Genomic DNA, 27,876 nt, shown 5'->3' on the forward strand with positions numbered 1-27,876 from the left:
GAAAGTGTTTAATTTTTGGTTCTTTTTAGATTATTTTATAAAAATAAAATAAAACTAGAAAACCTGTTAAAACTAAGGGTTAAACCCCCTCAGTACATGTCAGTTAAGTAACCTGAAGTGTACTAGAGGTAAGAAAAGTCTGGATTTTAAAATACTACATTCTTTTTTTTTTTTGCATGAGTAATTAACCACTTTGTTGCACAGAAACATAATTATTCTCTTAACTGTAAACTTAAATAATAACTTTTCATAAAAACCCATTTTCCACTTTAATTATAAAACACTATCCCTTTATACTTTCCTCAGCTATATTAAAATTCCCTATCAGTCCCGGACTCAAATCTCATATATACACATACTAACTCTTGCCAGGAAGAGAGCCATGTATATAGTTAGTCAGCTGCCCTGTAAGCTTTTGGTCATACTTGTACATTCTGCTTTGAACGAAGGGTCACTAAATTAATTAACAAATGACTTAAGAGCCAAAAGGCCTTTGGGGGTGAGGGGTTCTGGTAGAAAGGAGGGGCAAGAGATAGAAAAGAATGAACATCATTAGTCCTTTTTATAAGCAAACTAAACACTTTATTCCCTTAAATGAACTAAGCCAGATTAAAATTGGTCAATTTTGAATTTTAATTAGCCCCAGAGCCAAGAACTAGCTAATACTTGAATTTAAAAATTTAAACACAATTCGGATTTCAGATGTGAAAAAATGGAGCTCTTTTGGAACTCCTCAGTTATCACTGCCACACTTAAAGTAAATAAGTAATTTAAAAAACATTCACCATTAGCAAGATAAACAATAACTGAGTTAAACCCCAAACAGTAAAGAATTATAATATTTAGTACATACTCAAATAGCACCTTACAGCTGAGGTCTTCAAAAGCATTTTACAAAGACACAAAGGAGTGTGTTCATTAGTATACACACACACATATACATATATATATATATATAAAAACAAGAATATCTATAGGATTTTTGAATTCCACAACAAAGGGAACTACCTCCACCAATAGTTTCATATATACGTCCTAGGGAGTTGCCTGAAGCACATACATAGAGTTTAAGTAACTTGCCCAAGTGTCATTTGGGTGCATAATAAGTGTCAGAGGCAGAATTTTAACTCCAAGCTCATTGACTCCAAGTTCAGCACTCAGGGTAATGTACCTGCCCTTCTGTGTAAAATAAAGATAATTTCATTTGCTTCTTCCATGACTCATCTAGGTATGAGAACAAAAACAACCTCTAGTTGGCCTGGAGATGGAATCACTGGTGACTATTGGTCAATACCTGGCTAAAAGATGGGCCATAAATATCCTGGAAACCCACTGAACCTGGGCTTTGGCAAAAGGACTGAAAGAAACAAGTACTCGGAAATTCCAATTGTGAAACAGCTAGCATTATCCCAAATTCACAGAGCTGGAGCCTCTGTAGGACCATATTTTCACAAAGCTAGGAGGCAAGTCTGTTCAAACATGAGCTGACCATTTTGGACACTGGCGCTTTCCCTTCCTATCGGTAGTTTCCTACTCTATGCAACACTTCTTGCATCCCTCCAAAAAATTTTTTTCTTGGAAAGGACATCATGGGCCCAGTTTTGAAAGGCATGGTGATGGAAAGCCAAGGCTTGAATCCTACTTTGTTTAGTTTAGGTCTTAGAACACCATGGAGGAGAAATGATAGTGGTACTCACCTAAGGCCTTAGGAGGAGGTGCTCACCATCCACCCCACCGAAGAAATGATTCTGACTTAGTTGAACACAATGTTCAAAGTAATAACTTTCCTTTTCCTCTCCACCCCTTCATACCCCTACAATTTATACCCATTCTCTCCTAAGGTGCAGTTATACTGATAGCCAAATAAATGAAATCAGCATTCTTTACTCTTCATCCTGGACTTATTATTATTATTATTATTATTATTCTTCCCAGTGCTGGGCACAAAGCCTTGTGCAAAGGGCTTGGCACATAGTAAGTGCTTGGTAAAATGCTTGACTGAGTAGGTGCCTTGTACATATTGAATCGAATGGATATTCTAATATGTCAAACCCCTACAAAAAGAAAAATGAGAAAGGCCAATTTCAGAGTTCCTGATAGGTGGCCTTTCCAAAGGCAGACCTTTGCAACAAGCTGACACCTGGGTTTGGGAAAAAAAAATCCACATTTATAAAACAAAGAAAAAATTTTGTCTCCTTGAAACATCATCTAGTCCTCTCTGGCCTTCTAAGCCACAGAGACAAAGGAGCAAAAGTTAACAAGTACCACTCAAAAAGGCCTTGAAGAGAAATGCCCTGGGGTCCATGTTAAAAAAAAGTCTAAATTCTTTACATGATAGTCTACATTAAGATATTATAGTGCCACCACCATGTTCTAGGACAGGCAAAAGAAACATGTGATGCACATACGAAAGATGCCACATCTCTTTCAGGATCATGATGTGTGCATGCGTGGCCAAAGTGAGTAATAAAAGCATGAAAAAGAATTGGTTTCAAAAAAGTAAGCTAATAATATACTTGGGACTTCCCGGAGTCTCTTTCAAAATGTCAACAGAGCATTAAGAGCTTCTAAACAAAGGAGATTTCTCTATTCATCATCCTTCATCAGATCAGAGCCATACTACCCAACCAAACTTCTTCATGAACAGATTGCTCTGTTCATACGTTTAAATGACCATTCAAGTCCACAAAATTAGGAGAAAAATTATGAAATTCCACTTTATACTTAGCTGATTATGAGAAGGAAATTTTATTAAAAATACTGAGCTAGAATTCTATGTACAGATAAATGAGAATGTTAATATAGGGGAAGCTTTAGGATTACTGTAAACAAAGGAATATATTGTACTAGCACAGATTTTCTAGAGTTTTGCTTCTGAGTGTTCAAAGCACCGTTAGGGTACACGCACATTATTTCAAGATTTGAGCAAAGGCCCTAAAGGCCTTTCCCTATATTGACTACTCACCATCTCCCCTTATTCCCCTCAATCCCATTCCTTTAAATAAAGATGCCTGACTCTAAGCAGAGGTAGGACAGGAAAATAAAGATATTTTCATAGCTGAAATTCCTATTAGGTTCGATTTGAATAGTAAGCAAGGTAACTTTAAACTTATAACATGCAATATCAATTGTCTGTCTTATTTTTTAAAATAAATGCTATTAAAAATTTTTTTAAAAACATCTGACTTGAGGGCATATGTATTGAGTAGGGGGGAGCTGGTGAGGGAGGGCTGAGATTGGGAACAATTGTCGACCCACTCACAAGTGTGGAATGGAGAAAAAGTGCTTTTGTGTTTGAAACAGGAAAATGAACCCTAATCAGGAGAGTGCTGGCTGTTTCACAATATTGCCACATGGAAGCCTGAATCCAAACAAATGTGTCAGCCTTGCAAGGGCAGCTGCTCTGATTTCTGGGAGAAAAGCTTGGACAGAAAAGGCTTCAACACAATTCGTTCCTGCTTTCTGAGGCAGCTGGAGAGATGATGAGTGCTTACTGAAGGGTCACAGTATGGCACATGAGTTTGCAAGTCAGGACTGAATGATCATAATTCAGTTTATTTAGGCAATAATTTGGCTATTTTCAGTGTTGAGAGCTATATTTTTGAAGAGCAAATATGAATCTAAGAATTCAGAGGTAGCCTTTATCTGCATCTGCCTTCTAAGAGATATTTGGAAACCACCAACTGTAGTGATTTGGCCAAACCAATACATTCACTTTTGACAATTAAATGGCAAAAACATATCCAAAAGGCGCAGGACTATATGGAACATAACGGAGTCCATGTCACATCAATATATGCCCCCCCCCCAAAAAAAGCAAAAGAAATAAAAACTTTAGGATTCAAAAACCACTCAGGTTTCTGAGACATCCCAACATAATTACAAACTTATTGGTTAACCTCTTAGACCTAGAATAAATATTTATGTAGCTATCAAACCATATGCCATATATGAACAATACTGTAATTCTGAGATCTCTAGCACCTACAGGTTAAATAAAAAAACAATTTGAATAGAATGCTAAGCCCATAGCTTTTGATTATGACTGACTCAAAATAATGTAAAAGAGAGCTGCCCAGTTTTTTGTGAACGTTGCCTTCCTATAAAATTTGACCAAGTGCTTGAAGAAGAAAAGCTTTGGAGCCACAGAGAGTATTGAAGGAAGCATAAAAGGAAAAAAGTTTAAAATTTTTATAATCTTTAAAAACTTATGAAGAAAATGTATTAGAAAAGAAAACTGAAAAACAACCTCCTAGAGAAACAAGCTAATCCATCCTTCATGAAATGTCACCAGACACAAATGGAAGAAATTAAAGGAATTTTAACCCATATGGTTCTAACATCTTAATACTGTAAATGTGGCAGTATCACAAAAACAAAGTACATCAATGATAGTATTTCTATTTCTGCTAATCATAACATTATATACAGTCTTTTCCAAACAGCTACAGCAGATGACAAAAGATCTGACACAAGTAAAAAGGAAGTTCCCCAAAAAATCAGTGCAATTATTTTGAGTTGAAGGTTTGCTTATAAAACAGACATTTGGGGGCACATGGAGAAACATCTACAATATAAAAGTCAGAAGTGTACTGTTTAAATTGAAAAAAAAAAAGTTATGCCAGCCTAAACAGCCAGTGAAATTACTAGGGGGCAGTTTGCTTTGGGAAGGACCTAAATATAAATGCAAGCTGTATTCTGAAAGGGAATAGCCTGAAGAGAGAGAAATTTTCTATTTGATGTACATTCCTTGTCTTGTGGGAGAAAGATATAAGTTCAGAAGAGATCACATAAAAATTTCTTATGGCTTGTCTAGGCCACCAGAATGGCCCTCTGTATTAAGTCAGTAACCAAACTTTTCCACATACATTCACTAAATGAATTATGCTAAACGCAGGGAAATGCCCATTAAAAAAAAATTCACTGCTACCATCAAAGAGATCTGAAACTATGATGAAAAGTGTCGAGATCCTAGTCTTTATAGCATGATATCGTTGGGAAGAGGAGGGAAATACTGGATTCTGAGAAAAGACCTAGGTTAGAATTTTGATTCTGCTACTTGCTATTGGTGTGACCATGGAACAGTCCCAATTGCTCAAGGGAGAGAAGAGAGTTGATCTAAGTGATCTTTATGTTCTCTTCCAGTTCTAATCCTATGATAATGTGAAAAAGCAACTATCCAAGATATGTGGTACTTAGCACCAGACACCCTCTAATTGAGTCTCATTAATGTAGTAGTAAAAGAATGGAACTAAGATAAAATCAGGAGACCTGGGTTGGTATTCTGGTTCTGCCATCCTCACAGTGTATTTTGGATCACATCATTTTCCCTCTTTGAGGCTGTTTCCTCATCTGTCAAATGAGAAATTGATCCAGGTTCCTTCTTTCCACTTTATGACAAATGCTTAAAAGAACATTCAATGTAACACTGTCTCTACTGGAAAAAGGCTGGTCTAAATTTAGCATGACTTAGATCAAGCACATCCAAATATTTCAGAAGGGAAATTTAAATCATTAGAGACTGATGAAAAATCACAACTCCAAGTAGGTAAGAAAAACAGCAATGTTTAGTGCTCTGTCCTAGCAAAATTACACTTATGGTGTTTCCTTTCATTATAGCAAAAGTTAAAAGAATCCATGCTAAACTATAAAGTTTGGGATAAAAATTTATATTATAATAACTTAGGTGCTGAGAAATGGAATAGAGGCTTCGGCCAAATCAAACTGGGGCATTATATTGAAATAAGTTACAATTTTTGCATTTAATTAAAAACATCTTTTTTTCTAAAAAACAAAACAAAACAAAACAAAACAAAACAGGAGCAAAATCTAACAGGTCTCTTGAGTTCTGAATACTCAAAAAGCTTGGGTAAATATTAGTAATTACTACTGGCCAGAGTTGGGACCAGATAGTCATGATTTTAAGCCATGTTACCAAAGTGCACATTGAGGCTATGATATAAATAGTTTTAGCTCCAAGTGCCCTTGTGGTTCTGACTGGGTGCAAAGATGCTTTCCAAGGGAGATTTGATTTTTCCCCCCCTCAAAAGTGAGTTTGGGAAAAGTATGTAAAGGCAATGTGATTTTTAATGGAAAAATGGAGACACCAGGTTCAAGGAGTCACAAGTTTACATGCCAAAACATGCCTTCAGATAGAAAGTAACTCATGATCCTGAAAAATGCCAAAAATTAGTTTAGCTTTATAAAATCTGGACTAGGGAAACCCAGACTTACCAAAGTCAAATAAGGGATAATATTTTTGTATGACAAAAGAATTCATCCCCTCATCCCCAGCCCCAAATGGCTCCTTTAAATAGGCTTCCCAAGTCAACTTTAAGTCTTGGTTTACAGATCATTAACTATGAATGGTAGGCAGTAGAAGGAAACAACACATTCCTGCAAAGAGCACTATAGAGTCAGGAGACCTGGACTTAAAAGAGTTTGGCTCTACTGATCTTGGGCAAGTCATTTCACACAGCTATTTATAGATATAAGCTTCTTCATATGCAATATGGGTATAATAATACCTGTCCTTATCTACCTCACTAGGCTGCTGTGAGGATTAAATGAGATGGATGTGAAAGCACTTCTGTAAACTGTAAAGCACTATATAAGTGTGAGGTATCACCATCATTAATGTGTGTAAATAAGAATGTAAACCAAAACATTTCAAACGCTTAAAAGGAATCTTATTGTGAACAGTAAAAAGAACTCTCTTGTGAAACCTTTTTAAAGCAATCAGATAAACCTTATCTTTTATATATATATATACTGGGAATTTTTTCACTGTTCACATACCCAGTTTACCTAAAGTGAGGTACACCTTTTTGAGACTGGCAGGGAAAAAAAAAAAAAAAAAAGCAGACAATAAGTATCGGGAGCCCCTGCCAAATGAAAAACAATCACAAATGATGGGAACAGGGGAATATTCACTTTAAGGAAACTGATGGTTGGGTGTGCTCACCAGCAACACCACTTTGGGTACAGCACAGTTCACCTGTTCACAATATCTTGGGGGCATTTTGTGTACAAAAGCAATCAGAAATAACTGTTTGGAAAGGAATACCTTTTGGCCACCATGTGAATAGGGTCTTAACTTTGAATTTCATCTCCAAAAATTCTATATACAGCCATGAAATTCATTACTAGTTTTGAATTTTTTTTCTTTGTGGTTTATAGGAGAAATGAATTATTTTAAAAATTTTATATTCCCTCCCTTCCCCTCAAAAAACCCCTAACTGGTGAACTTTTACAAAACAAACTATTACCTGAGAGACTGTTCTAGTTAGAGCCATTCTAATTTTGTAAAACCAAAGGATTACAAACATACTGGAGATATTTTGGTCTATTAATGCTTTGTATATTAAAAAGTCTTACAAAAGCAGTTATAGCACAGACCTATAGAGTAATTCTCAAAGTCCTTTAGGCCCACTTTTAAGAAAATATTCTTCCCATTGAAATACTGACAGGAACATCCTAGAAGAAGTCTCTATGAGTCTGTGCTTGATTGGCAATTATAAATGTACTTCTAGCTTAGAAAGGCATCCCCCATCCCCCTTTTTCTGTTGTCCATTTCTCTCAATATTCCCTTGTGGTTCCAATCAGTGCGAAAAGCAGGTTTCTTCCTAAACCTAATAAACTTCAATAGAGCCCACAGGTGCTTTCAGAAAAGGGTGGGACTAATTTGATTTTGGTTCCCACCAGTTTGGTATGAAAAAGGATTATCTCTTAGGCTCTAACTCAAGTTAAAACTTGAGCCAAGAGTGAATTTTTACCCCTCTGAAAATCGGTAAAGTGCCACACACCATTAAAAAGGGAAGGAGAATGGCAACGTTTCCTGTAGAACCTTCTGGAACAATTTTTTTTTTTTTTTTTTTTTTATAAAATGAAAATGATACAGCGAATGACTTAAAACAGCAAGATAAGACTAATGCCATTAGGAAGATAAGCACACACACTACACACAAACACACACACATATACATACATAGATAGGTAAATAACACTCATCCATTTGTTATTTCAGCCAAAATAACATGGGCAAGGTGTTCGGTATAACTTGAAGTGTGGTTAAATCCCCCAAACTCATAGCCAGTAAAATAACAAATATAGAGAACTTAGGAGCCTACACACCACAGTCCAGTCCATAGCTCCAAATAAGCTGGTTGCCTGCCATCTTGGCTGGAGGTAAATGTGGTTCAATGATAGAATAAAATGAGAAAGCTTAATGGGTGAAGAAGCAAAGGTTACTTTTCTCCTACGTCTACACATTTAACATGGATCAGTTGTTTTAAAATATCGCACAGAAAAAAACAAAATCAAATCAAACCAGCACAAAACAGTGTTCTTGTTTGTATCCCCTCAAAATTGTCCACGGTATATCGCTATTAGTGCAAGGGTTTATACATATAATAAATGTAAATGACCCCAGTGTGCAAATCCTGACAGAAATATACATGCCTTGTACTTATCAATTTTAATGCTTCTCTTAAGAGAATGGCCAAATCTCTCTCACTATTGACTTAATGCATAACAGAGAGATGAATCTTTCTCCATAAGTAAACGTCAATGATTTCCTAGATATTTTACTGCATAGATTCCATGACACTTCCAAAACAAAACCAGAAAACCAAACTGCTTTCCTGAACAGCAACATCTTCCTGCTTCCCAATAATCAAAAGAATAAACTCCATTTTGTGCTTAAACCCATGGAGAAGGGAGGGCATGTGCCCATCAGAACTGCTCCTGGAAACAACACCTCTTGCTGTGTTGTGGGCACACTTGTTATTTCTGGAACTGCAGGTTAAACTATCCAAACTAATTATATGCCTCTCTGATCTCTGTCACATTAAAGTCAATTGCATATTCCTGTACTTAAACATTAGAATCCACATGATGTGGTTTTCATCTCTAGAATCCCAAATGCTCTTGATATGTTAAAACAGAAAATGAGGAGCACCCCTTGGCAAATAAAATAACAGCGCCTAACCTATCACATTAATACTGCTAACCATATATAATCTTTTTTTACATTAAAGACTTAACAGTGAAAAAGGATTGTACTGTATTTATCACCACAGACCCGTATTCTTTAGAGACTTTGGAAAGTAAGTATCACAGTCCTAGAGGACAAATCTTATGACTAGTTTTCGGTACTTTTTTTCTTTTTTCTTTTCCTACAAAATTTTATTAAAATGGCACTTATCTGCCAATTGCTCTGACCTCTTTAAAAATTTTCAACATGTCCTATTTCCGGCAAGAGTTTCATCTTTTAATCTAATAAAAAACATCAATATCGCAGGAGAAAAGGAGGCATTGGAGAACAAAGCTCAGAAAATAAATTTGCCATTTGCTTAGTAGAAAGTTGGTTATAAGTTACAATGGGAGCAAACTAGTTTGCCTTTGAAAATAAAACTAGTGGATGCATACAGAATAGCCAAGGCTTTAAAACCAGAATAGTGTTTTGTGTTTTTGTTCCTTTGTATTCTTTAAGGAAAGTCACAGCTTTTGAATTCCATCAATTTTGTGGTGCATTAGATTGTTCACAAGTAAATTGAATGACAGATAAAATAAAGTCTGTTTGTGTGTGGTTTTTTTTTTGTTTGTTTTTAAAGCCCTGAGATAATAGCTCTTGAATTAATTTTAGGAAACTTGGGTCTGTATTCTGAAAAGCAGCCTATAGATTTTGGCAAACCACATTTCCAACAGTGGCAGGGGTAGGGTGGGGTGAAGGGCAGGGGGCCAGGGAGTTTTACAGGTCTGCAGCTCAAAATCCAAGTTTTAATTCAGGGACGGCTTTCTTTCTTGCACATGGAAAAGAACCTAGATGCATCCTGCTCCTTGCTGGCTGTCATGGGAGGGCTGGGCAACAGTTGGTCTGAGTGTAGCTGGTCTCATGTGAATCCAACTCTGTACTAAATCGCTAAACACTAAAACATGTCAAGCAAAGTACATGGTACGCAGCGTGTCCTGATGAACCTGTACTGCTTTTGCAAGTGCTTGGTGGTCTCTGCCATTACTCTGACCAGACGTGTGGCTTCCTTCGGCACTAAAGGGGAGGAAACAGATAAACAATCAGTCTAATTTGAAGAGGAATTTTCTGTGCTGTTAAAAAAAAAAGGAACCTAAATAACAAGTGACATGGAGAAACTTTATCAGAGTGAAGGGTTGAGAGGTATAAGAGAATTGAGGGGAAAAAATGTACTTAGTAGTGGGGAGGGCACTGGTCTGAGGATCAGAAGTCTTAGGGTCTAGTCTTCCCTTTGCCACAAATCAAATTTGTGACCATGGATTAGGTCGGCTCACCTTGCTAAGTCTCAAGTATCCCTATCTGTAAACCGGGGCAGGGTTAGGCTAGATGACTTCCTTTCTGCTCTGCTGTTATATATTTATAAATGACACTGAATTCTCTGGCCCAAGACCATAAGAACTAAGAAAAGTCATTCCTTAGACTGGAGTGTCTGACTCAAAATAGAAAAAGATCCCTGCTGGCTGGCACATTGACTTAGAAAACCACAAATTAACCATTATCTATGGTTGTATTTTATTTTTATTTATTTTATCAATCATTTTCCAATTACATTTTAATCTGTTGCATTGAGTCTTGATACTCATCTTTGCCTTAGACTAAAATTAAACAAAGAACCAATAACAATAGCAAAGGGGCAACCAGACCTGTAGACCTAAGTTCAAATCTGGACTTAGAAACTCCCTGGCTGCATGACCTTAACCTCCACTCTCTAGCCCTTGCTCCTCTTCTGCCTTGCAGCCAGTCCCAAGTATTGATTCTAAGATGGAAGGTAAAGGTTAAAAAAAAATAGCAAAAAAAAATCCATAGATGAATACACTCTCCCTCTCTCTGATAGCCATGAAAATTAGCACAGGTCTAAAGGTCTCAAATTCAGAAAAGCCTAAAAAAAAAAAATGAAGGCTTAAAGAATACTTAAAAGAATGACATATGTAACATCAAGACTTGAACTGAATTTGGTAAATTTGGGAAATAAAGCTAGTGTTAAAGGTTACTATGAGCAGGCTCATAAATCAGAACTGAAAGATCATCTAGTCCAGCCACTTCACATTTATACATATGGGAACTAGATAAGAAAATGATTTGCCCAAGGCCACAATTGATAGCAGAGCTGGGCTGTGAACTTGGATCTCTTTGAATCCTGGTTCAGAGCTCTTCCCACTGCATGTCGATTTAATTTCTCAAAAGGAATACTGAAGGGGCAGCTGGGTAGCTCAGTGGAGTGAGAGTCAGGCCTAGAGACAGGAGGTCCTAGGTTCAAATCCGGCCTCAGCCACTTCCCAGCTGTTTGACCCTGGGCAAGTCACTTGACCCCCATTGCCCACTCTTACCACTCTTCCACCTATGAGACAATACACCGAAGTACAAGGGTTTAAAAAAAAAAAAAGGAATACTGAAGAGGGGAAGGGAGAGAGGGAGACAATCTGGATTTTATAATTTTGGAAAATGCATGTTAAAAATGATTATTACATGTAATTGGGAAAATATAGATGTAGAAAAGGAATAATGAAAACTATATGTTTAGGAATCAAGGAAATAATCCAGATAATGTTGTGTTGAATCACTTCTTTTAATAAGATTTTCAAGATATTTTAAAATTAGTTGGATTAGCTCTCCTAACTTTGTAGACATAGATAATTGAGGAGGTGGTTAATAGCCATTCCAAAAAGGAGTTGCCAAATTCACGGTTTTAAATTGATGTCACTCCAGTGATCATAAAGAAAAGTGAATTTTGATTCTCATTTCCCCTTAGAACTCAGCCATAGGTTCTGACCAAGAGCCAAAAAATGTACAGCCGTGGGGTATTTCTGACTAAATGGGGAGGGGAATTTTACTTACCTATCGTGTTCTTTATCCACCAGATGATACCTGGCCCTGAAGGCCACCAGGTGCGCATAGTAGGCTGGTGCTGGGATAGAGACAGAGCGTGTACAGCGCACATAGGTATGACATAGTTGATAAGTCAAAATCTGTAGTTCATCTGAAGAAAAACGATTGTCATCCCAAAGGACATGATAGTGGGAAGGCCTGCTTGTTCCCTAAAAATTAAAAGTATGTTTGTCAAGTCAAATTCTTCTTAGAAAACAAAGCAAAAAGCAACTGTCCAGGTAAGAAACAATTATCTTACTATTATTACATACTGGACTGAGAAGAGGAGTAGACATACGCTTTCCTCCTTCACGACATTTCCAGACCATTCTTTTGACACCTTACTTAGCAACCATCATCCAGTTTATACAATTTATATCAACTGGACTATATTACTTGCTTTAGATACTTGAGGCAGTCATCCTTTGGAATCTAGATCATTTTCCTTCCTTTATCATCAAACAATTCAGTGCCTGGTTAAGCCTTCCTCTCTTCCCCAATTCCAGCTTCATGCATGGGGACTCCTATATAAAAGTTGATTCATCACCTTCAATAACCTACTCTGATTCTGAGTTCATTGTTTCAATTCTCAGGATACACAACCTCGCTCTACAAACGCCTTGAGAACATCAAACCAAATTCTTTATCACTCACTCACTCATACAGGTGAACATGCCCTTTGATTTCACCACCAACCATGGCTAGATTGCAACTGTCATGTAGAATTCTGAAATTCCTCTCTGTATCATCCTCTACTAACTAATCCATCCATCCATCCATCCATCCATTTATCATCTGTCTTTGTTTATCTACATCTATAATTTATTTATCCCTGCCCCTCAAATCCTATAGAGATTCTATGATTTTACTATGAACTTTAATCCCCATAGAAATTATTCTCTTAAACCAAGAATTGTTCTTTTAAATTAAAAAACAAACAAACGAACAAAAAAAAACAAAAAAAACACAACCCTTACAATTTGTCTTAGAATTAATACTATGTATTGATTCCAAGGCAAAAGAATGGTAAGGGCTGGGCAGTGGGGGCTAAGCACAAAGCCAGAAAGTATCTGAGGTCACATTCAAATCCAAGACCATTTCTAGGCCTGGCTTTCAATCTATCTAGCTGCTCCCTAAACCATGAGTTCTTAACTTGGCCCAGGTCCATTGATTTATTTTTATGAATTTTTAAATAACTGAAATGTTAACATAATTACTTTTGCAATACTACGTATTTTATTTTTATGATACTATGTTACCTTGGCAATACTATGTATTTTATTTTAGGAATTTTAAGATTATTATCCTGAGAAGGGGTCCATTGGCTTCACCACACTGCCAAAGGGGTCTACGACACACAAAAAGTTAAGAAGCCCTACCTTGAACAACTCACTACTCCTTTTCTGGTCTCACTTTTTCTTTACACTATCTTAACAAGAACAACTCTTCAATATCTGCTATTCTTAAAACCCTCATCCTTTTGCCACTCACATGTTGCTAAACACCCCACCACCCAACTTCCTTTACCATAATCTACTGTCTCTACTCTGCCTATCCCTTGGAGCACCATATCATAGCACTGCTGGAAAAAGTAATGAAAACATGCCAACTGGTTCCTTATCAAATATGTTATTTCATTTTAATTGGGACATCACTGCTGCCTAGTAATCCTTATATTATTACTCCACCTTATCACCTTTTCCACATCAGCAATTCCATGCCTTCTCTTTTCTCTTTAATCCATTTATATCAACTTAATTATCATAAAATGATCTTGCCTCCTACCTTATTGGGAAGAAAAAATTCAATAAAATTTAAGTGTAAATTATACATTATAAAAGGCACCATCTCAGGTGCTGGTGATACAAAGTAAAAAATAAAACTCTCCCTGACCTCAAAGAGTAAATATTCTACTGGGGTAGGTGGATGTGTGGGAAAAGATATGACTTACTGTCTTTCTAGGAACCATCAATTTGTTCTAACCAGACCCATGACAAATGGACATCTAGCCATTACTCAATTTTTTTGTTTGAGGTAGCCAATATCACTGTTGGGAAAACACTTCCTTTGGCTGAGCTGAAATATAAATTATTTGGAAGGTGGGCTCTTTATCTCTGCCCATCTTGCCATCTATCTGTCCATAGTATGACTGCTCTAGAAGGCCACATAGAACAAGCCTACTTCATTCATCCCTTCTCCCCTTTTTTTAAATAGCTAGGTAATCCTCCTGAAATCTTCTCTTCTTCAGAATTCCTTCATGATTATATAACGGGGAATGCAGAATTTGTCTTCATTATTCCTGCCCTTTAGCAATTCTTGTCCTTACTATTAATTTATAATTTAATACTTCTCGCCTTCTCAACTAGATTGTAAAAGTTCCTGAAAGTTAGGGATGGTGCCCTGTTCTTATTTGTTTCCATCAAGTTGGCTAGTACAAGGCACTAATTGCAGAATAAATATTGATTAAATAAAATGACTTTTTCATCAGGAAATTTCCTTTAAATTTCATGATGGAATTACCAAATAAAAGACTTCAAGTCTGGTAAGACTTTTTGATGAGAAAAGGGAAAGGGTTCAAGTTATATATAAGCCACAAAGATGAATTTGTTACATTTCCTAAAAATACAATAGCATCTATGCTAGTAAGATTTACTCTTATGTTACAGAGGAGCAAACTGAGGCATAGAGAAAGGGAAGTTTCTTACCAAAGTTCACAATGCTAATAAATGGCAGAGCTGAGACTTGTGGTATCCTGTCCACTTCATCATGCTCCTCAGGCAATCCACAGGGCAAATAATTAACATGGGCTGGGACCTAATTTAGTATTTCAGAAATAATAGCTACCTGACTTCCTAGACTTCCAATGACAAAGTTTTCTTTTCATTTTTTAAAAGAAGATAGTCTGTAATTCATATTTATAATGAGTAAGCACTAGTCTCTCAACACTCCCTGACTGTCCAAAGAAGATCTCAATTAGTTATTTGACAGCTAGAACCATGTCTCTTATGGTATTGGCATTCAACAATAATTTGGTCATGGAACTGAACAATTAAGCCAGAGCTGCCATACAGAAGTGCTCATTGTTAAACACTGTAGTTCTCATCACTTGAAAAGTCAGAAACGCTTGGCTCTACCTGAATCCCAGCATGGCTGCACAGGTAAAAGTCAAATTCAGATGGGTGGGTAATTTTGGTGTCTACTGTTGTCCCTGCTGGAATATTTCCACTCTTTCCAACCTATAATAAAAGAGAAGTAATATTAAGTAATGCAAGTGGACAGAAGGTTTATTCATACACTAAAAAAAATTTTTAGGATATATCAAATTACTTCTAGTATCAAATGATTTACTTTTTTATTTTTAAAAACTCTTATCTTCAGGCTTAGAATCAATACTAAGTATTGGTTCCAAGGAAAAAAGAGTGGTAAGGGCTAGGCAATTAGGGTTAAGTGACTTGCCACGGGTCACCTAGCTAGGAAGTATGAGGCCAAATTTGAACCCAGGACTTCCCATCTCTAGGTCTGGTGCAATTTCAATCCACTGAGCCACCTAGCTTCCCCTAAATAGTTTACTCTTAAAGACTTTCAAACAAAAGCAGAACAGATTGAATGTGATCCATATAAATGTTAAAAATTATAGTGATATCCAGAGCCTATAACTATTTTTCAGCATTTCTTTAAAAGGCCTTTTGTATTCTACAGTTTATACTCTGAAATCCATCTTCATAAGCTCCTAAATAAGATTCTGAACCACTCAGAAATTTGGCCTAGAAATCCATATAGAAAAAAATCAAGTAGATGAAGAATTTCTATTGTATAGGCTATAATGTGTAATTGGATGGTCAGCCATATGAACTGGTCCATCACTACACAGAATTTAAACTGAATGTACATAGATAATCAGCTGGGCCCAGATTATTTTCTTTTGGTTAGTAAACAAGCATTCCTTTTTGTGGGGGTGGGGGTGGGGTTACCATTAAAAAAAACCCATAAAATATGACAATATATGATTCCTAATAAATATGTAATAAATTATAATAAATATGCTCATCTAAGAGAAACAAATTTTCACATTAGCTATATAAAAATCAATGTTTCATTCTTTTTTTTAGTATGTGAAACATATCATTCTTCATTTTATTTCCTCTATGAATTTTTCTCTGGTATGGTAATGTGTCTTGTTTCCCAATAGAATGAATAGGGAAATATGCTGTATACAGCCTCAGATGTAAAACAGACAGGAGTGGTTTGGTCTGTGTATGGGCAATTGAATAGTGCTTTCGAGGATCACAAATTTCTCCACAAAACTGAAATTAAAATTCTTAACAGCAGTATTCTATGAGAAGAACTAAGGTTTTACTCATAACTATCTACTAAAGTAACCAGGGAAGAGAAAATCATTTACAGTTTTATACAGGTAGAAACTGAGGCACAGAGGTGAAGTGGCTTATTTCCTTGATCAAACAAATTTCAGATCTAGCTTTTCAGTGTTCTATCCAGTATGCTACATTGATATTATATATCATTATTTATAACTCTTCCCAGTCTAATGCTATGTTTTGTTAATCATTTGATTTTAGCTACATTATACCTTGTATATAAATTACAAAATAACCTCTATCACTGACATTATAACTCAAGAGATGGCATAGCAGTAGGACATACTTTTTGGGAATAGACAACAGAAACGTATATAGCTCTAATTAAGTAATTAGAGGCACAGTTAGCCATGAAATCCCAAATAGTGAACCATAAGAGTGAAAGAAATGGAACAGAGTTGGCAGCTGTATTTTAAATTTGAACATTTAACAGTTCTGTGAAATAGTAGGCCTAGTAGATTCTTGATGCCTGCAATTTGAAAAAATCCAACACAAACTGACATTATCCTTCTAGAAAACCAGGTATTCATAAACTGATGGATCCATTCCAACCTGAATCCTCTCTAATTTTTAAAGGTCAGATTTTTGGCAAGTAGATATACAGAGCTCATTTAGTAATATCATACAATAATAGTTTTTCTTCAATGATATGGAAAGAGTTCATTCTGTGCAGGGGTGATACACTGCCTAGGGGTAGGGCAGAGGTACAAATGAAAAGTGTGTCATCAATTTTAAGGCTAGAGAGATAAGGGCATGTTGGTCTAAGAAAAAAAATCTGGAAACCACATGAAATTATGGATGATTCACATTTCCTAAGTCTTATACTTGTGGAAAATCTGATCTATCCTTATTTGGTGAGCTCAGGAGCAATGCCAATTCTTCACTGATGAATTGCTACAACTTACACGTTCATTTTTGTCAGTACAGAAAAGCCTGGTGTGGTGCCTTTTCTGAACAACTATAAATGTAATTCCAGGCTGGTAGTCTTTTTCTAGTTTAATGCATGCCTCTCGGATGGCCAACAGCTCATGATGAAGAACCTAGGTAAAAAAGGGGGGGAAAAAAGCAGAATTAGATATTCTTGAGCTTTTAAAGTGACTCCTAGAACCCACGTTAAATATGTTAATAATGTGAACTCCAGCTAAAAGGAAAAAAAAAAGAGACATGCCATACAACTGAAAAGTCAATCCTGACAATAAAAAATGGGAAATACATTATAGAAATAACATCAATATCAACTATAATACTTTTACATTGAAGTTTTAAAATAAATCTTTTGCTACCACAAGACTACAAAAGTACAGAAAGTGCCTTAGCCATCAAACAGAAACACATGACTTTCTTGCTAGACAAAGAATGTAGCCAAAAGATAATAAAGATTATAAAGAGCATTATCTCATAAACCAGAGAAGCACTGGAGGGTAAACTCAATTTTTAAAAAAGGTTGAGAAGACTCAATTAAACAAAGTCATTACAAGGATGTTTGATGGGAGGACAACAAGCAGAAGAAAAATAGAAAAGATCTACAAAGATTAGTAAAGAACTTTTCACAACTGAAGACAATGGAACCATACTGCTTAGAATTTTACAGGGGTGGGTGGGGGTTAACTGATAATAAAGGGAAAACAAAAGATAGAAAAGGGATTCTGATTGGACAAAGTATAAATGGAGGACATCTGGGCTGGACTGGTTGCTCAAATATGATGACTTGGGAATTCCTTCTCTAAGCCTACATATTTAATAGTGGTGTCAAACATAAATAGAAATGTATTCTTGTGGCCTTAGAAAATCACAAATGAACATCATCTATATTGTATTATATTTTGCTAAAATATTCAATTATAATAAAAAAAATACCCAAAACCCTCTTCCATCTTAGAATCAATACTGTGAATTGGTTCCCAGACAGAAGGGTGGTAAAGGTGGGGTGAGTGGGGTGGGTGGATGGGGGTGGCGCTTAAGTGACTTTCTCAGGGTCACACAATTAAGAATTGTGTATGGCCAATCCACTGAGTCACCTAGATACTCCTCCTCTCACTGACATTACTTTTTAATCTGGTTCACCTGTACTTCAAGTTTGATACTTGTGATCTAGAGTACTATGTTCAGTTCTAGGGACCATATCTTAGGAAGAACAATGATTTACTGAATAATACATAGGAGGGCAATAGGGACAATGAAAGGTCTTAAAATCATACCATGAAGTTTGTTTGAAGGAGCTATTAACCTGGAGAAGATTTGGTGAATATGACAGCCTTCTTCAAGAATTTGAAAGCCTGCCATTGAGAAGAGGAAATAAGATTTGCTTTTTTGGCCTCCAAAGGGTAGAACTAGGAATAATGAGTAACAGAAGTTGCAGAGAAACAGGTTTCAATATCACTTATGGAAAAATGTTCTAACAATTACATGGTACTTTGGGGTGAGGTTTGGGTGGTTGAAATGAATCTGACATTATTGGAAATCTTCAGGTGGTGGCTAAATGTTGTAAAGAGGATATCTAATTCCTGTAAAGGTTGAACAAGGTAATTTCGGTTATCTTTTCCAAATCAGAGAGGTTATGAATTCAGTGATTCCTGGTTCATTTACTTTTTGGTTGTATGGCTTTGAACAAATCATTTCACTACTCTCTGGGACTTAATTTACTTATCTGTAAAATGGGAATAATACTTACACAGTTTACTATAGAATCATTATGAAGATTAAATGTAAGAATACATGTAATGTTTTACACACACAAATGAGAAGTGACCCAAATCTTAATGTAGTTTTAAGCTATAATAGTTTAAAAGTTATAAAGCTTGAAACTGCACTTTGAACACCTGATATCTATCTATATTTTATATAAACACACATATAGATATATACACATCTATAGAAGGGTAAGTATCAAGAGATATCAAATAGACAGATTATTAGCAACAGTCTCTTAATCAAGTTCCCTTCCGGTGCTTCAACATTACACAGAGGTGACTCTGGGTTCTTGAAGACTATGCCAGGAGCATGGAAATCCTGAAAGTTCAAGATAGAAAATCTCCGAGTATGGTTCTGGGGATAACTGGAGGCTATACATGACTACATATAAAAATACCTCTATTTGTAAATGGGCTAATCAATCCTTATCTCAAATGGAAAAATATTAAGAAAAATCTGTTAAAAAAGTGAACACATTTTGAAAAAGGATTATTTGCAAGGCCTCACTCACCAAGTACTAGTGAAATAATAGTACTTAAAGGATCTTTTATTGTTGAGAATACTTAAAATCTGAATTTGGAAGGTGGGGTAAAATTAACAGTGTCTAGCCCTCATTAGACAATATTCTGTTGTTCCCATTTTGCAAGGAAGAAAATTGAAGCAGTGAATTAATGATAAGGAACAACAAACCAACCAAATGCACCTCACTAAAAAGAAAAGATATAAACTTGAAAATGAAATGCAAGTATGTGCATAAATTTATAGTCTATTGAAGAATCAGAATTACAGGCAGGGGAAACTTGATAGTGAATGGCTCTATGAGAAAATAATGATATCCAAAATTGAACTCATTATCTTTCCACCTAAATCATCCCCTCTTCCAAACTTCTCCACTTCTATAAAAGGTACAACCATTCCTCTAGTCTCTCAGGTTTATAATCTTGGCATCATCCTGGACTCCTCATTCTCTCTCTTTCTCTCTCATTCCATATATCCAATTAATTGCCCTATCTTGCCTTTTCTTTCATTGCATCACGTGTATATGAACCTTCTCTCCACTTATTCGACTACTAGCTTAGTTCAGATCCTCCTCAACTCTTGTCTAGATTACTTCAAGAGTTTCCTAAATGCATATGATCAGTGAAGGTCATTGTTCCAGAACAACTTTTCATGGGGCAGCATCATTGATTTTGAAGTTCAGTGTGCCTGTGCTCTCAATATCAATAAATGATGCATATGAATGAAACAATAGAAGCAGTGGTCAATATTTACTAAAGTTACAAACAAGAGCTAGTCACTTGTGGGGATGAGGAAAGTTAATATTAAATTGTATTACTTAGAAATATGCATGATAAATATAAAATTGGCCTTTGCCCAAGCTAAAGTAGTTTACTCCCAGGCTTCAAGGCATCTAAGACTGGGACTGTTTGTTTTTCCTTAAAGCTTTGAAAGGATTAGGCTTTATTTATCAGTAAATAAGAACACTCTCTCCCAGGCATTTTAAAGTAGGGTGGTTCAGCATTTGCCTAATTTGGTAAAGATCCATCTCCTCTGTGATGAAGTAATAAGGGAGGAGTTGAGATCTCTTAAGTCTACCTCTTCTTTTGAAATATCCATCAATGGGGACTGCCGGGAGAGGTTCAAGGGTAAACTGTCAGGCTAATTAGAAAGAGGACAAATCTCCTAATAAAAGAGAGTGAGGAGTCACTCAAAGAGTCTTTTGCATCAGAAGCAGTTGCAAGGATCCACCTTTGGTTAATGGACAGCATGTCCCACTAATAAATGATATTATTTCTGGGAGAAATGGCCTCATATCATTTAGTGGTTAAAATTCCAGGAGCTACAGAGGAATTTTAAAATTAAAACTATATCTCTCCATTAGATCAGATTCTGTTACTCCATTTTGTAGAGGATATCTCAATGCCATCCCAAACCCAAAATGTCCAAAACTGAACTCATCACATAAAAAGTACTAGAAGAGACTCCCCACTAATTTGGTCCAAGGGTGATGATTTTTTTTGTTTCCAACAACTCTTGAAGATTATAAGCTTGTATAGGGATTATTGTGATCAACATCACGGTTGAATTAAGTTCTAGAGATCACATCTTAAGGAAGACACTGACATGGGAGAGCAACCAAAATGGTGACAGGTCTCTCAATTCAGTTTCCTCATTTGGAATATCTGTATAATACTTGTCTCACAGGGTAGAGCAGGGGTCAGCAATGTATGGCTCTCTTGAGGGCCAGATATGGCTCTTTCTTTTCTTTTCTTTTTTTTTTTAAACCCTTAACTTCTGTGTATTGGCTCCTTGGTGGAAGAGTGGTAAGGGTGGGCAACGAGGGTCAAGTGACTTGCCCAGGGTCACACAGCTGGGAAGTGTCTGAGGCCAGATTTGAACCTAGAACCTCCCATCTCTAGGTCTGACTCTCAAATCCACTAAGCTACCCAGCTGCCCCCAGATATGGCTCTTTCTGCAGGAGCCATAAAGTCAATTTTTTTTCAGGCACTGTTACAGGAGCACGCACTGGGAGTACTGTACGGCTCTCACAAAATTACATTTAAAAAAATGTGATGTTTATGGCTCTCACAGCCAAAAAGGTTGCTGACCCCTGGGAAAGAGGATAAGATGTTCTATAAACCTTTTAAGTGTGATAGAAATGTGAGAATAAGCATCATTGCTCATAATATTCACCAGGAAGGAGTGATGGCCATTGGCTCATTAGTATTCTGAGGATTAGTTGTCCCAAATGACAGATCATTTGGATAGCAAGAAGGATGGAGAGCTTAAAGGAAGTAGGTTTAGTCTGCCTTGGCTCCACCAAAGAAATGAGTCTAAGAGGAATAAATAAGAAATATTATACTACCCTCAATGATTCCCAATTCTACCACCTTCTAGCTTTGTGACTATGGGGAAGCTGTGTAACCTATACCTTTCTGAGCAAGAGTAAATGGAGATAATAATAGTTAAATGAAGAAAACTACCCAAATTGTTAAATTAGTCATGAAAAGTCAATAAAAAAATGAAAAGGGTTGGAGCAGTGGAGAAGAAAAACCATTCCAACCTGTTGAAACTGTCCCTCAGAAACACCATCTCTATAAAAGATGATGCGAGTTGGTTTGAAGCGTGTTGACTTGTAGAACTGAATAAGGAGTTCTCGGACCATTGCAGCCAAATCTTGGATGATCTCTTGCCGGTGCTGTTGAACTCTCACAGTTGCACAGTAACGATTAGGGTGTGCATCCATGCTCCCTACAACCTGTTGAAAAACAGAGATTTCTTAAAATTGCCATGCTATAAAAGATCCCAGAAAAGGATGCTAACTTCATGTCGTCAACAAGAACTCACAAATTTTGCAAAGAATTGTTGGATCATAATATTGAAAATGGGCTTTTTGGTCATATATACCAACCTGTTCACCAATGGAACAACTTAAAAGTTTGTTTTTTTTTACTTCCACATTTAAATATGTGCACAAAATTATTGCCATTACACACTGAATGTTTTGTTAAATTAACCCAAAATTCAGAAGTTCTCCCTGACCCCAAGAGTGATAGACTATTGCAAAAGAGAGAAATGTTTCTTTAGGCATCTGAACATGCCTGTGTAATATACTTCATGGATCTCTATTTGGTATTGAGCATAGTGATGTGTGTGTGTATGTCCGTGAAGTGACAATTTTTTCTTCCATACTGGGTAGGGATGGTAAACATACATTTTGGGGGTGAGGATAGGAGAGCTGAGACAGGTGTGTGATATCATAAGTGTATAGAATTCTTAGGGTGTAAAATCTCCCTAATGATGGAGATTAGCAACTCTTTGGTAATTCGGGGTAGAAAAGTTATGTTATATTTCCAAGTGGCACTGACAAGCACAATCAACTATCTAGGTCTAAAGTTGATGCCATATCTTGGGGGGTGGGGGGAGTGGGGTGGAGGGGAGGGAAAGAACATGAATCATGGAACCATGGAAAATTTTTCTAAAAAATTAAAATTTAGAAGTTAAAAAAAAAAAAGTCGATGCCATATGACAGAGGCAAGACTTGAAACTAGGTCTTCCTGATTCTAAAGTTCATATGCTATCTTTCTATTTTTTTAATTTTTGAGAGCTATTCAGGAAAAAGAAAATATTATTATATCATGGAGACCTAACCAACAAATATAATAAAAATAGACCAACTCCTAGAAATACTTTTTTCTTTTTAGAAAAAAAACTTCCCCAACAAAATTAGGACCTTAATTACTACATCTTTTTGGAAAATCTTCCCAAATCAGTTTGAGTTCATTGTTTCCCCTTCCTTATTTCCAGGTGATAATGAGAGAATCTACAGGACTATTCATGAGGTTTTCTGAATTCAAACTTGAAAAAAAAAACTGCTAATGTTAACTCATTAGCACCTGTTAAAAAACCATTAGTCAAGGTTCAAAAAAAAGACTTTGAGGCTCATAGTGCTCATGTTTGGATGAATACAATGCCACTAGATTTAAAAAACCTATTTCTTGCAACTTTGAATTAGAAAAGAGGGTTAAAAATATATAATTACCCACATTATCAAAAATCTGGACTTCGGTAATTATTGACTCAAAAATAATAATCAAGAAAAACTTCATAGTCAAGTATTCTCAAAATTTCTGTCTATTAAAAAAAAAAACACAACTGAGGGTTCAGTAAAATAAATAATTGTGTAGTGAAAACAACATTATCCTAAGACTTGAGTTCTAGTCTTGATTCTGCCTGCAAAATGTAATGGCTGACCTTTGGTCAAGTTACTTATCTGTTTCTAGGCTTCATCTTGCTATTTTTCAGTTGTGTATGACTTTTGGCTCTTCATGATCCCATTTGGGGTTTTCTTGGCAAAAATACTTGAGTGGATTGCCATTTCCTTCTCTAGCTCATTTGATAGATGAGGAAACTAAGGCAAATAGAATTAAATGACTTGCCCAGATAACTACTAAGTGTTTGAAATTAAATATGAACTCAGACCTTCCTGACTCCAGATCCAGTTTTCTATCCACTGTGCCACCTAACTGCATACCATATTCTTAGCCAAGTGTTTATTTCTCAATTCAGTTTCTCTTCTGCATCCTTTGCCTCAGTGGTCAGCACTGATATAAGTATAATCTGTGCCTCTCTTGTCATTAGTATTTTTCCCTGAGACTTGAAAATTCTTGCCTATGTATAAGATAAAGATATATAGTTTCTTCTGGCAGCATCACTGACATTATAAAGTGAATGACCTTCCTTTGGATAAACTTCTGAAATTCATTATAGAGACCACCTGAAAAGTTAAAAGGCTCATCCTGACAAATGTCATTTAAATGTTTCATTGCTATAAGACTAATAGCAATAACTTAAAACAATAGAAGCAGATAGTGGCCATGTAGTTTGATAATTACTGTCTGAATCTGAATTCGTAAAGAAGTCAATTTCTAGGTAACAGATTGAGATTCTTAACCAGCAAAATTACAAAAGTCAGAGAATCTGGGTATCAAAAAGGCCTTTAAGACCTACCTAGGCCAATCCACTGACAGATCTATATCCTGTTGGTCACTACTAAGAAATTTTTGATACTTTGATAATTTTATAATGATCCACTTAATGAATAAATATATCTCACTCCTTGCTACAAAGAAATCACCAAAATGCAAAAACTACTTTGACCTAAATAGTGGCCATATCATTAAAATGTGCTCTTTCTGAAAAGAAAACAAAATATATACATATATTTACTGCTAGTTATAGAAAACTATATATTTACAGGGAGTTAAAATTTTTTGAAAATTATTTTTTAATTAAAGTAAAATTTTCTTATCATAGTTGATGTTTCTATTTTTTTTCTGACCTTTCAAAATTTTGTGTGATTATGGCTTCCAAGTGAGTTTTAAATTCAGATTAGATGAAAACATGCAATAAGTATTCAGATCAATAGGGCATAACATATGCATAACTGCAAGATTACAGAAAATAATGCAATAGACATAATAAAACTAGTAGGATGATTTAAGAAGTCGTCTTTCCAACTGAGAAGTGGAGAGAAAGAGAAAATATAAGGGGACTTACTGCAGCAATAGAAGGCTTTTTTCCATCTCCTGCTGGGGGGTGAGTGACATCTGCACCCAGAAAGATGACAGGCTGTTGAAATACTGGAGGTCTAATGAAAAAGAATGTGATGCCATTAAAATAAACCCTAAAATACATGTTAATTGTCTGACCATACCCACTACATAGTGGTACACGGAAGAGTACTTTCTCCGGATCATCATAACTTCTATCTACAAAATGCATGCAGAAAGATGCCTGAAGGTTAAGAATTCCCACTAAGGAAATACCAAGTGCAACTTTAGTGTTCATTCTGCTGCAATACCGGGAACTTATCTGGTGTTTGGGATACTTGAAACTTCTGAGGAAATCCCTGGGCCAGCTGGTGATCAATAGACCACTCCCTTTTCTTGATGAAAGCAAGACATAGAATGTCTAGTTTACAAAGGGCATAATCCGTGAACCACCACCTTATTTATAGGTGCCAAGTGCTTTATGTATGCTACCTTGTTTGATTATCACAACATGCCTAGATGGTAGAGACTGCAAGTGGTTCTCCCTATTTAAAAGAACAGGAAGCTGGGTTCAGAAGAGTTCTTTTGAAGAAAAGTGATTTGCCTAAAGATCACGCACAGCAAAAGTGGAAGGTAACCTTGACATTAGTTAGGTCTTTGACCAGCAGTTAGTTTATTGTTCTTTCCATCAGACCACAGTCTGACCCAATCTCAAAAGTTCTTGTGATCTCCGTCTACATCCAAACCAGGGACCTAGCATAGTCTTTGGCCACATATGAAGCCGTGTCTCTGTCAAAGCTTAATTCAATAAACATAACACTTAATGACTACCCTTTCAGGAACTGGGGACTATCTTTCATGTGTCAGTGAAAAAATTATTCTTCAAGACTATCCTCAATGAAACACAGTAAGGCTTGTATGAAGTGATGCAAAGAATGTAGAACCAAGACAATAAAAAAATAACTAATAATATAAATGAAAACAACACTGAATTCTGGTTAATTATAATGACCACCTTTCTTCCAAAGAACAGACAATATAACACAATTCCCCACTTTTAGCATAGATAAGGGAACTATGGAAACAGAATCTGCTGCTTTATTGATCAACTTTTAAGATTACATCTGTAAAGGGCTTAACACAATATCTGGCACATAGCAGGTAATAAATAAATGTTTGTTCCCTTTCCTCCTATGAAACTGTTCTTCTCTGACCAATAGAAGGGTCATTGGGAAAAGGATGAAATATTGAGAAATTATGATATACAAACCAAAAGGAATTCATGCACCATTAAAAGAAAGACACATAGAAATTGTATTTAGGAAAAAAAATATAATATGATGATAAGAGAGCTAGATTTGTTGTTATAAGATCTGGGTTCCAATCCAGACTCAAATATAACTAGTTAGGTTAATCTGGGCAAATAATTTAACCTCTAAAACTCAATGGTCTCCCTGATGAGGATAATGACTACACTTGTGAGATCACTATGGGGAAAGTGATTTTATAAAACCTTAAAACACTAAAGAAAATTAACTTATTATGATAAGATAATATTATGATTGTTCCAATCTAACAAACAGGCCAAAAACAATAGCTGAATACCCAGGGTGATCATTAAAATTGAACTGATAAGGTACTATGGAATGATGGTTAGGGCAGTTTTACTACTTAATATTTAAGGGTAAATTTTAAAAAAATCTTTAAAAGAATTTCAGATATCAATGACACATATAAAACCCAGTGGAATTACTTGTTGCCCATGGGAGGGGGGTGGGAGGAGGGGAAGGAAAGAACATGAATCATGTAACCACCGGAAAATAATCTAAATTAAATAATTAAATAAAAATTTCAGATCACACACACAAAAAAACAGAATTTCAGATAGTTGGATGGCAGAAAGTAAAGCCCAATCTATGTTAATTAAAATGTACCAGTACTATTTATTGCTAATACCTGTACTAAACTCCAGGAAATAATGTATCTAAGCAACAATGTCAAAGCTTTCCCTAACAGCTATGGCAGTATGAGGAATCTGAGTCATTCCTTTCACTAAAGAACTTTGTTATTTCCTTAGTACTGATTGTTCATTTAAGCTGAGTTCCCTGATGATCTCCTAGCAAAGATTTCTTAACCTTTTTTGTGTCATGAATCTCTCTCTTTGGCTGTCTTATAAAGTCTAAGGATATCTTCTTAGAATGCTTTTAAATACATAAAATAAGACAACTAGGATTAAAAAGGCTATCACATTTTTTTAAGTTAACACATGCCAGGTCAAGAATGTTTGCCTTAAAGATTGGTAATGAGAAAGGTTTTTCATGGCTCCAATAGAGAATGCAATAATGCATCATAGATAATTATTTCACCAAGTTTTCCAAAGTTATATGACTCTGGCAACACATAAAATCTACAGAACCCATTCAGAAGGTAATATTTCCAGACCTCATTGTTCATCACTCTCATGACAGTCATTTAAAAAAAATTTATACACGGTATATAAAAACAAAAAAATTTTCTTTCTTTTATTAATTTCATAAATTATAGACCCTTCCAAGTTTGAGAAAGCAATTGATTCATTCAAAATGATGATATTATGCACAACATCAAATGGAGAAGGGAAAATGAGTTCCATGTCTATGCAACACGTTTCCTACACATTAATCATGTGTCCTGACAACTGCTCTTGGTTCAGCTGAAACTCAGTCAAGTAAAAACTGCTTATCTGGGTAAGACAGGAAGCTGGCTCAGTTTGGAAGTAGAGTGATGACTGCAGATTCAGTCAGCAGATTAATTCAAAAGAAGAGCCATCATAGAGGTTTTTGTATTTAATAAACTCCATGTATTAATTTGAAACCATCTT

General features: G+C 35.8%; 1 protein-coding gene across 1 annotated transcript in view; it reads right to left on the minus strand.

Moving 5' to 3' along the window:
• Positions 1-9,459: 9,459 nt before the first annotated feature.
• Positions 9,460-27,876, minus strand: part of AGO2 (argonaute RISC catalytic component 2) — a 66,904-nt gene continuing 48,487 nt past the window's right edge. Inside the window, exons 13-18 of the mRNA XM_044669256.1 lie at positions 25,024-25,114; positions 22,028-22,222; positions 17,178-17,312; positions 15,031-15,132; positions 11,867-12,066; positions 9,460-10,048 (exon numbers count right to left, since the gene is read on the minus strand). Coding sequence (XP_044525191.1) covers positions 9,940-10,048; positions 11,867-12,066; positions 15,031-15,132; positions 17,178-17,312; positions 22,028-22,222; positions 25,024-25,114 — 832 coding nt within the window. The 3' untranslated portion in view covers positions 9,460-9,939. The remainder of the gene's footprint in view (positions 10,049-11,866; positions 12,067-15,030; positions 15,133-17,177; positions 17,313-22,027; positions 22,223-25,023; positions 25,115-27,876) is intronic.

The sequence above is a fragment of the Gracilinanus agilis genome, chromosome 1 (genome assembly GCF_016433145.1).
Source record: "Gracilinanus agilis isolate LMUSP501 chromosome 1, AgileGrace, whole genome shotgun sequence".
Lineage (NCBI taxonomy): Eukaryota > Metazoa > Chordata > Mammalia > Didelphimorphia > Didelphidae > Gracilinanus > Gracilinanus agilis.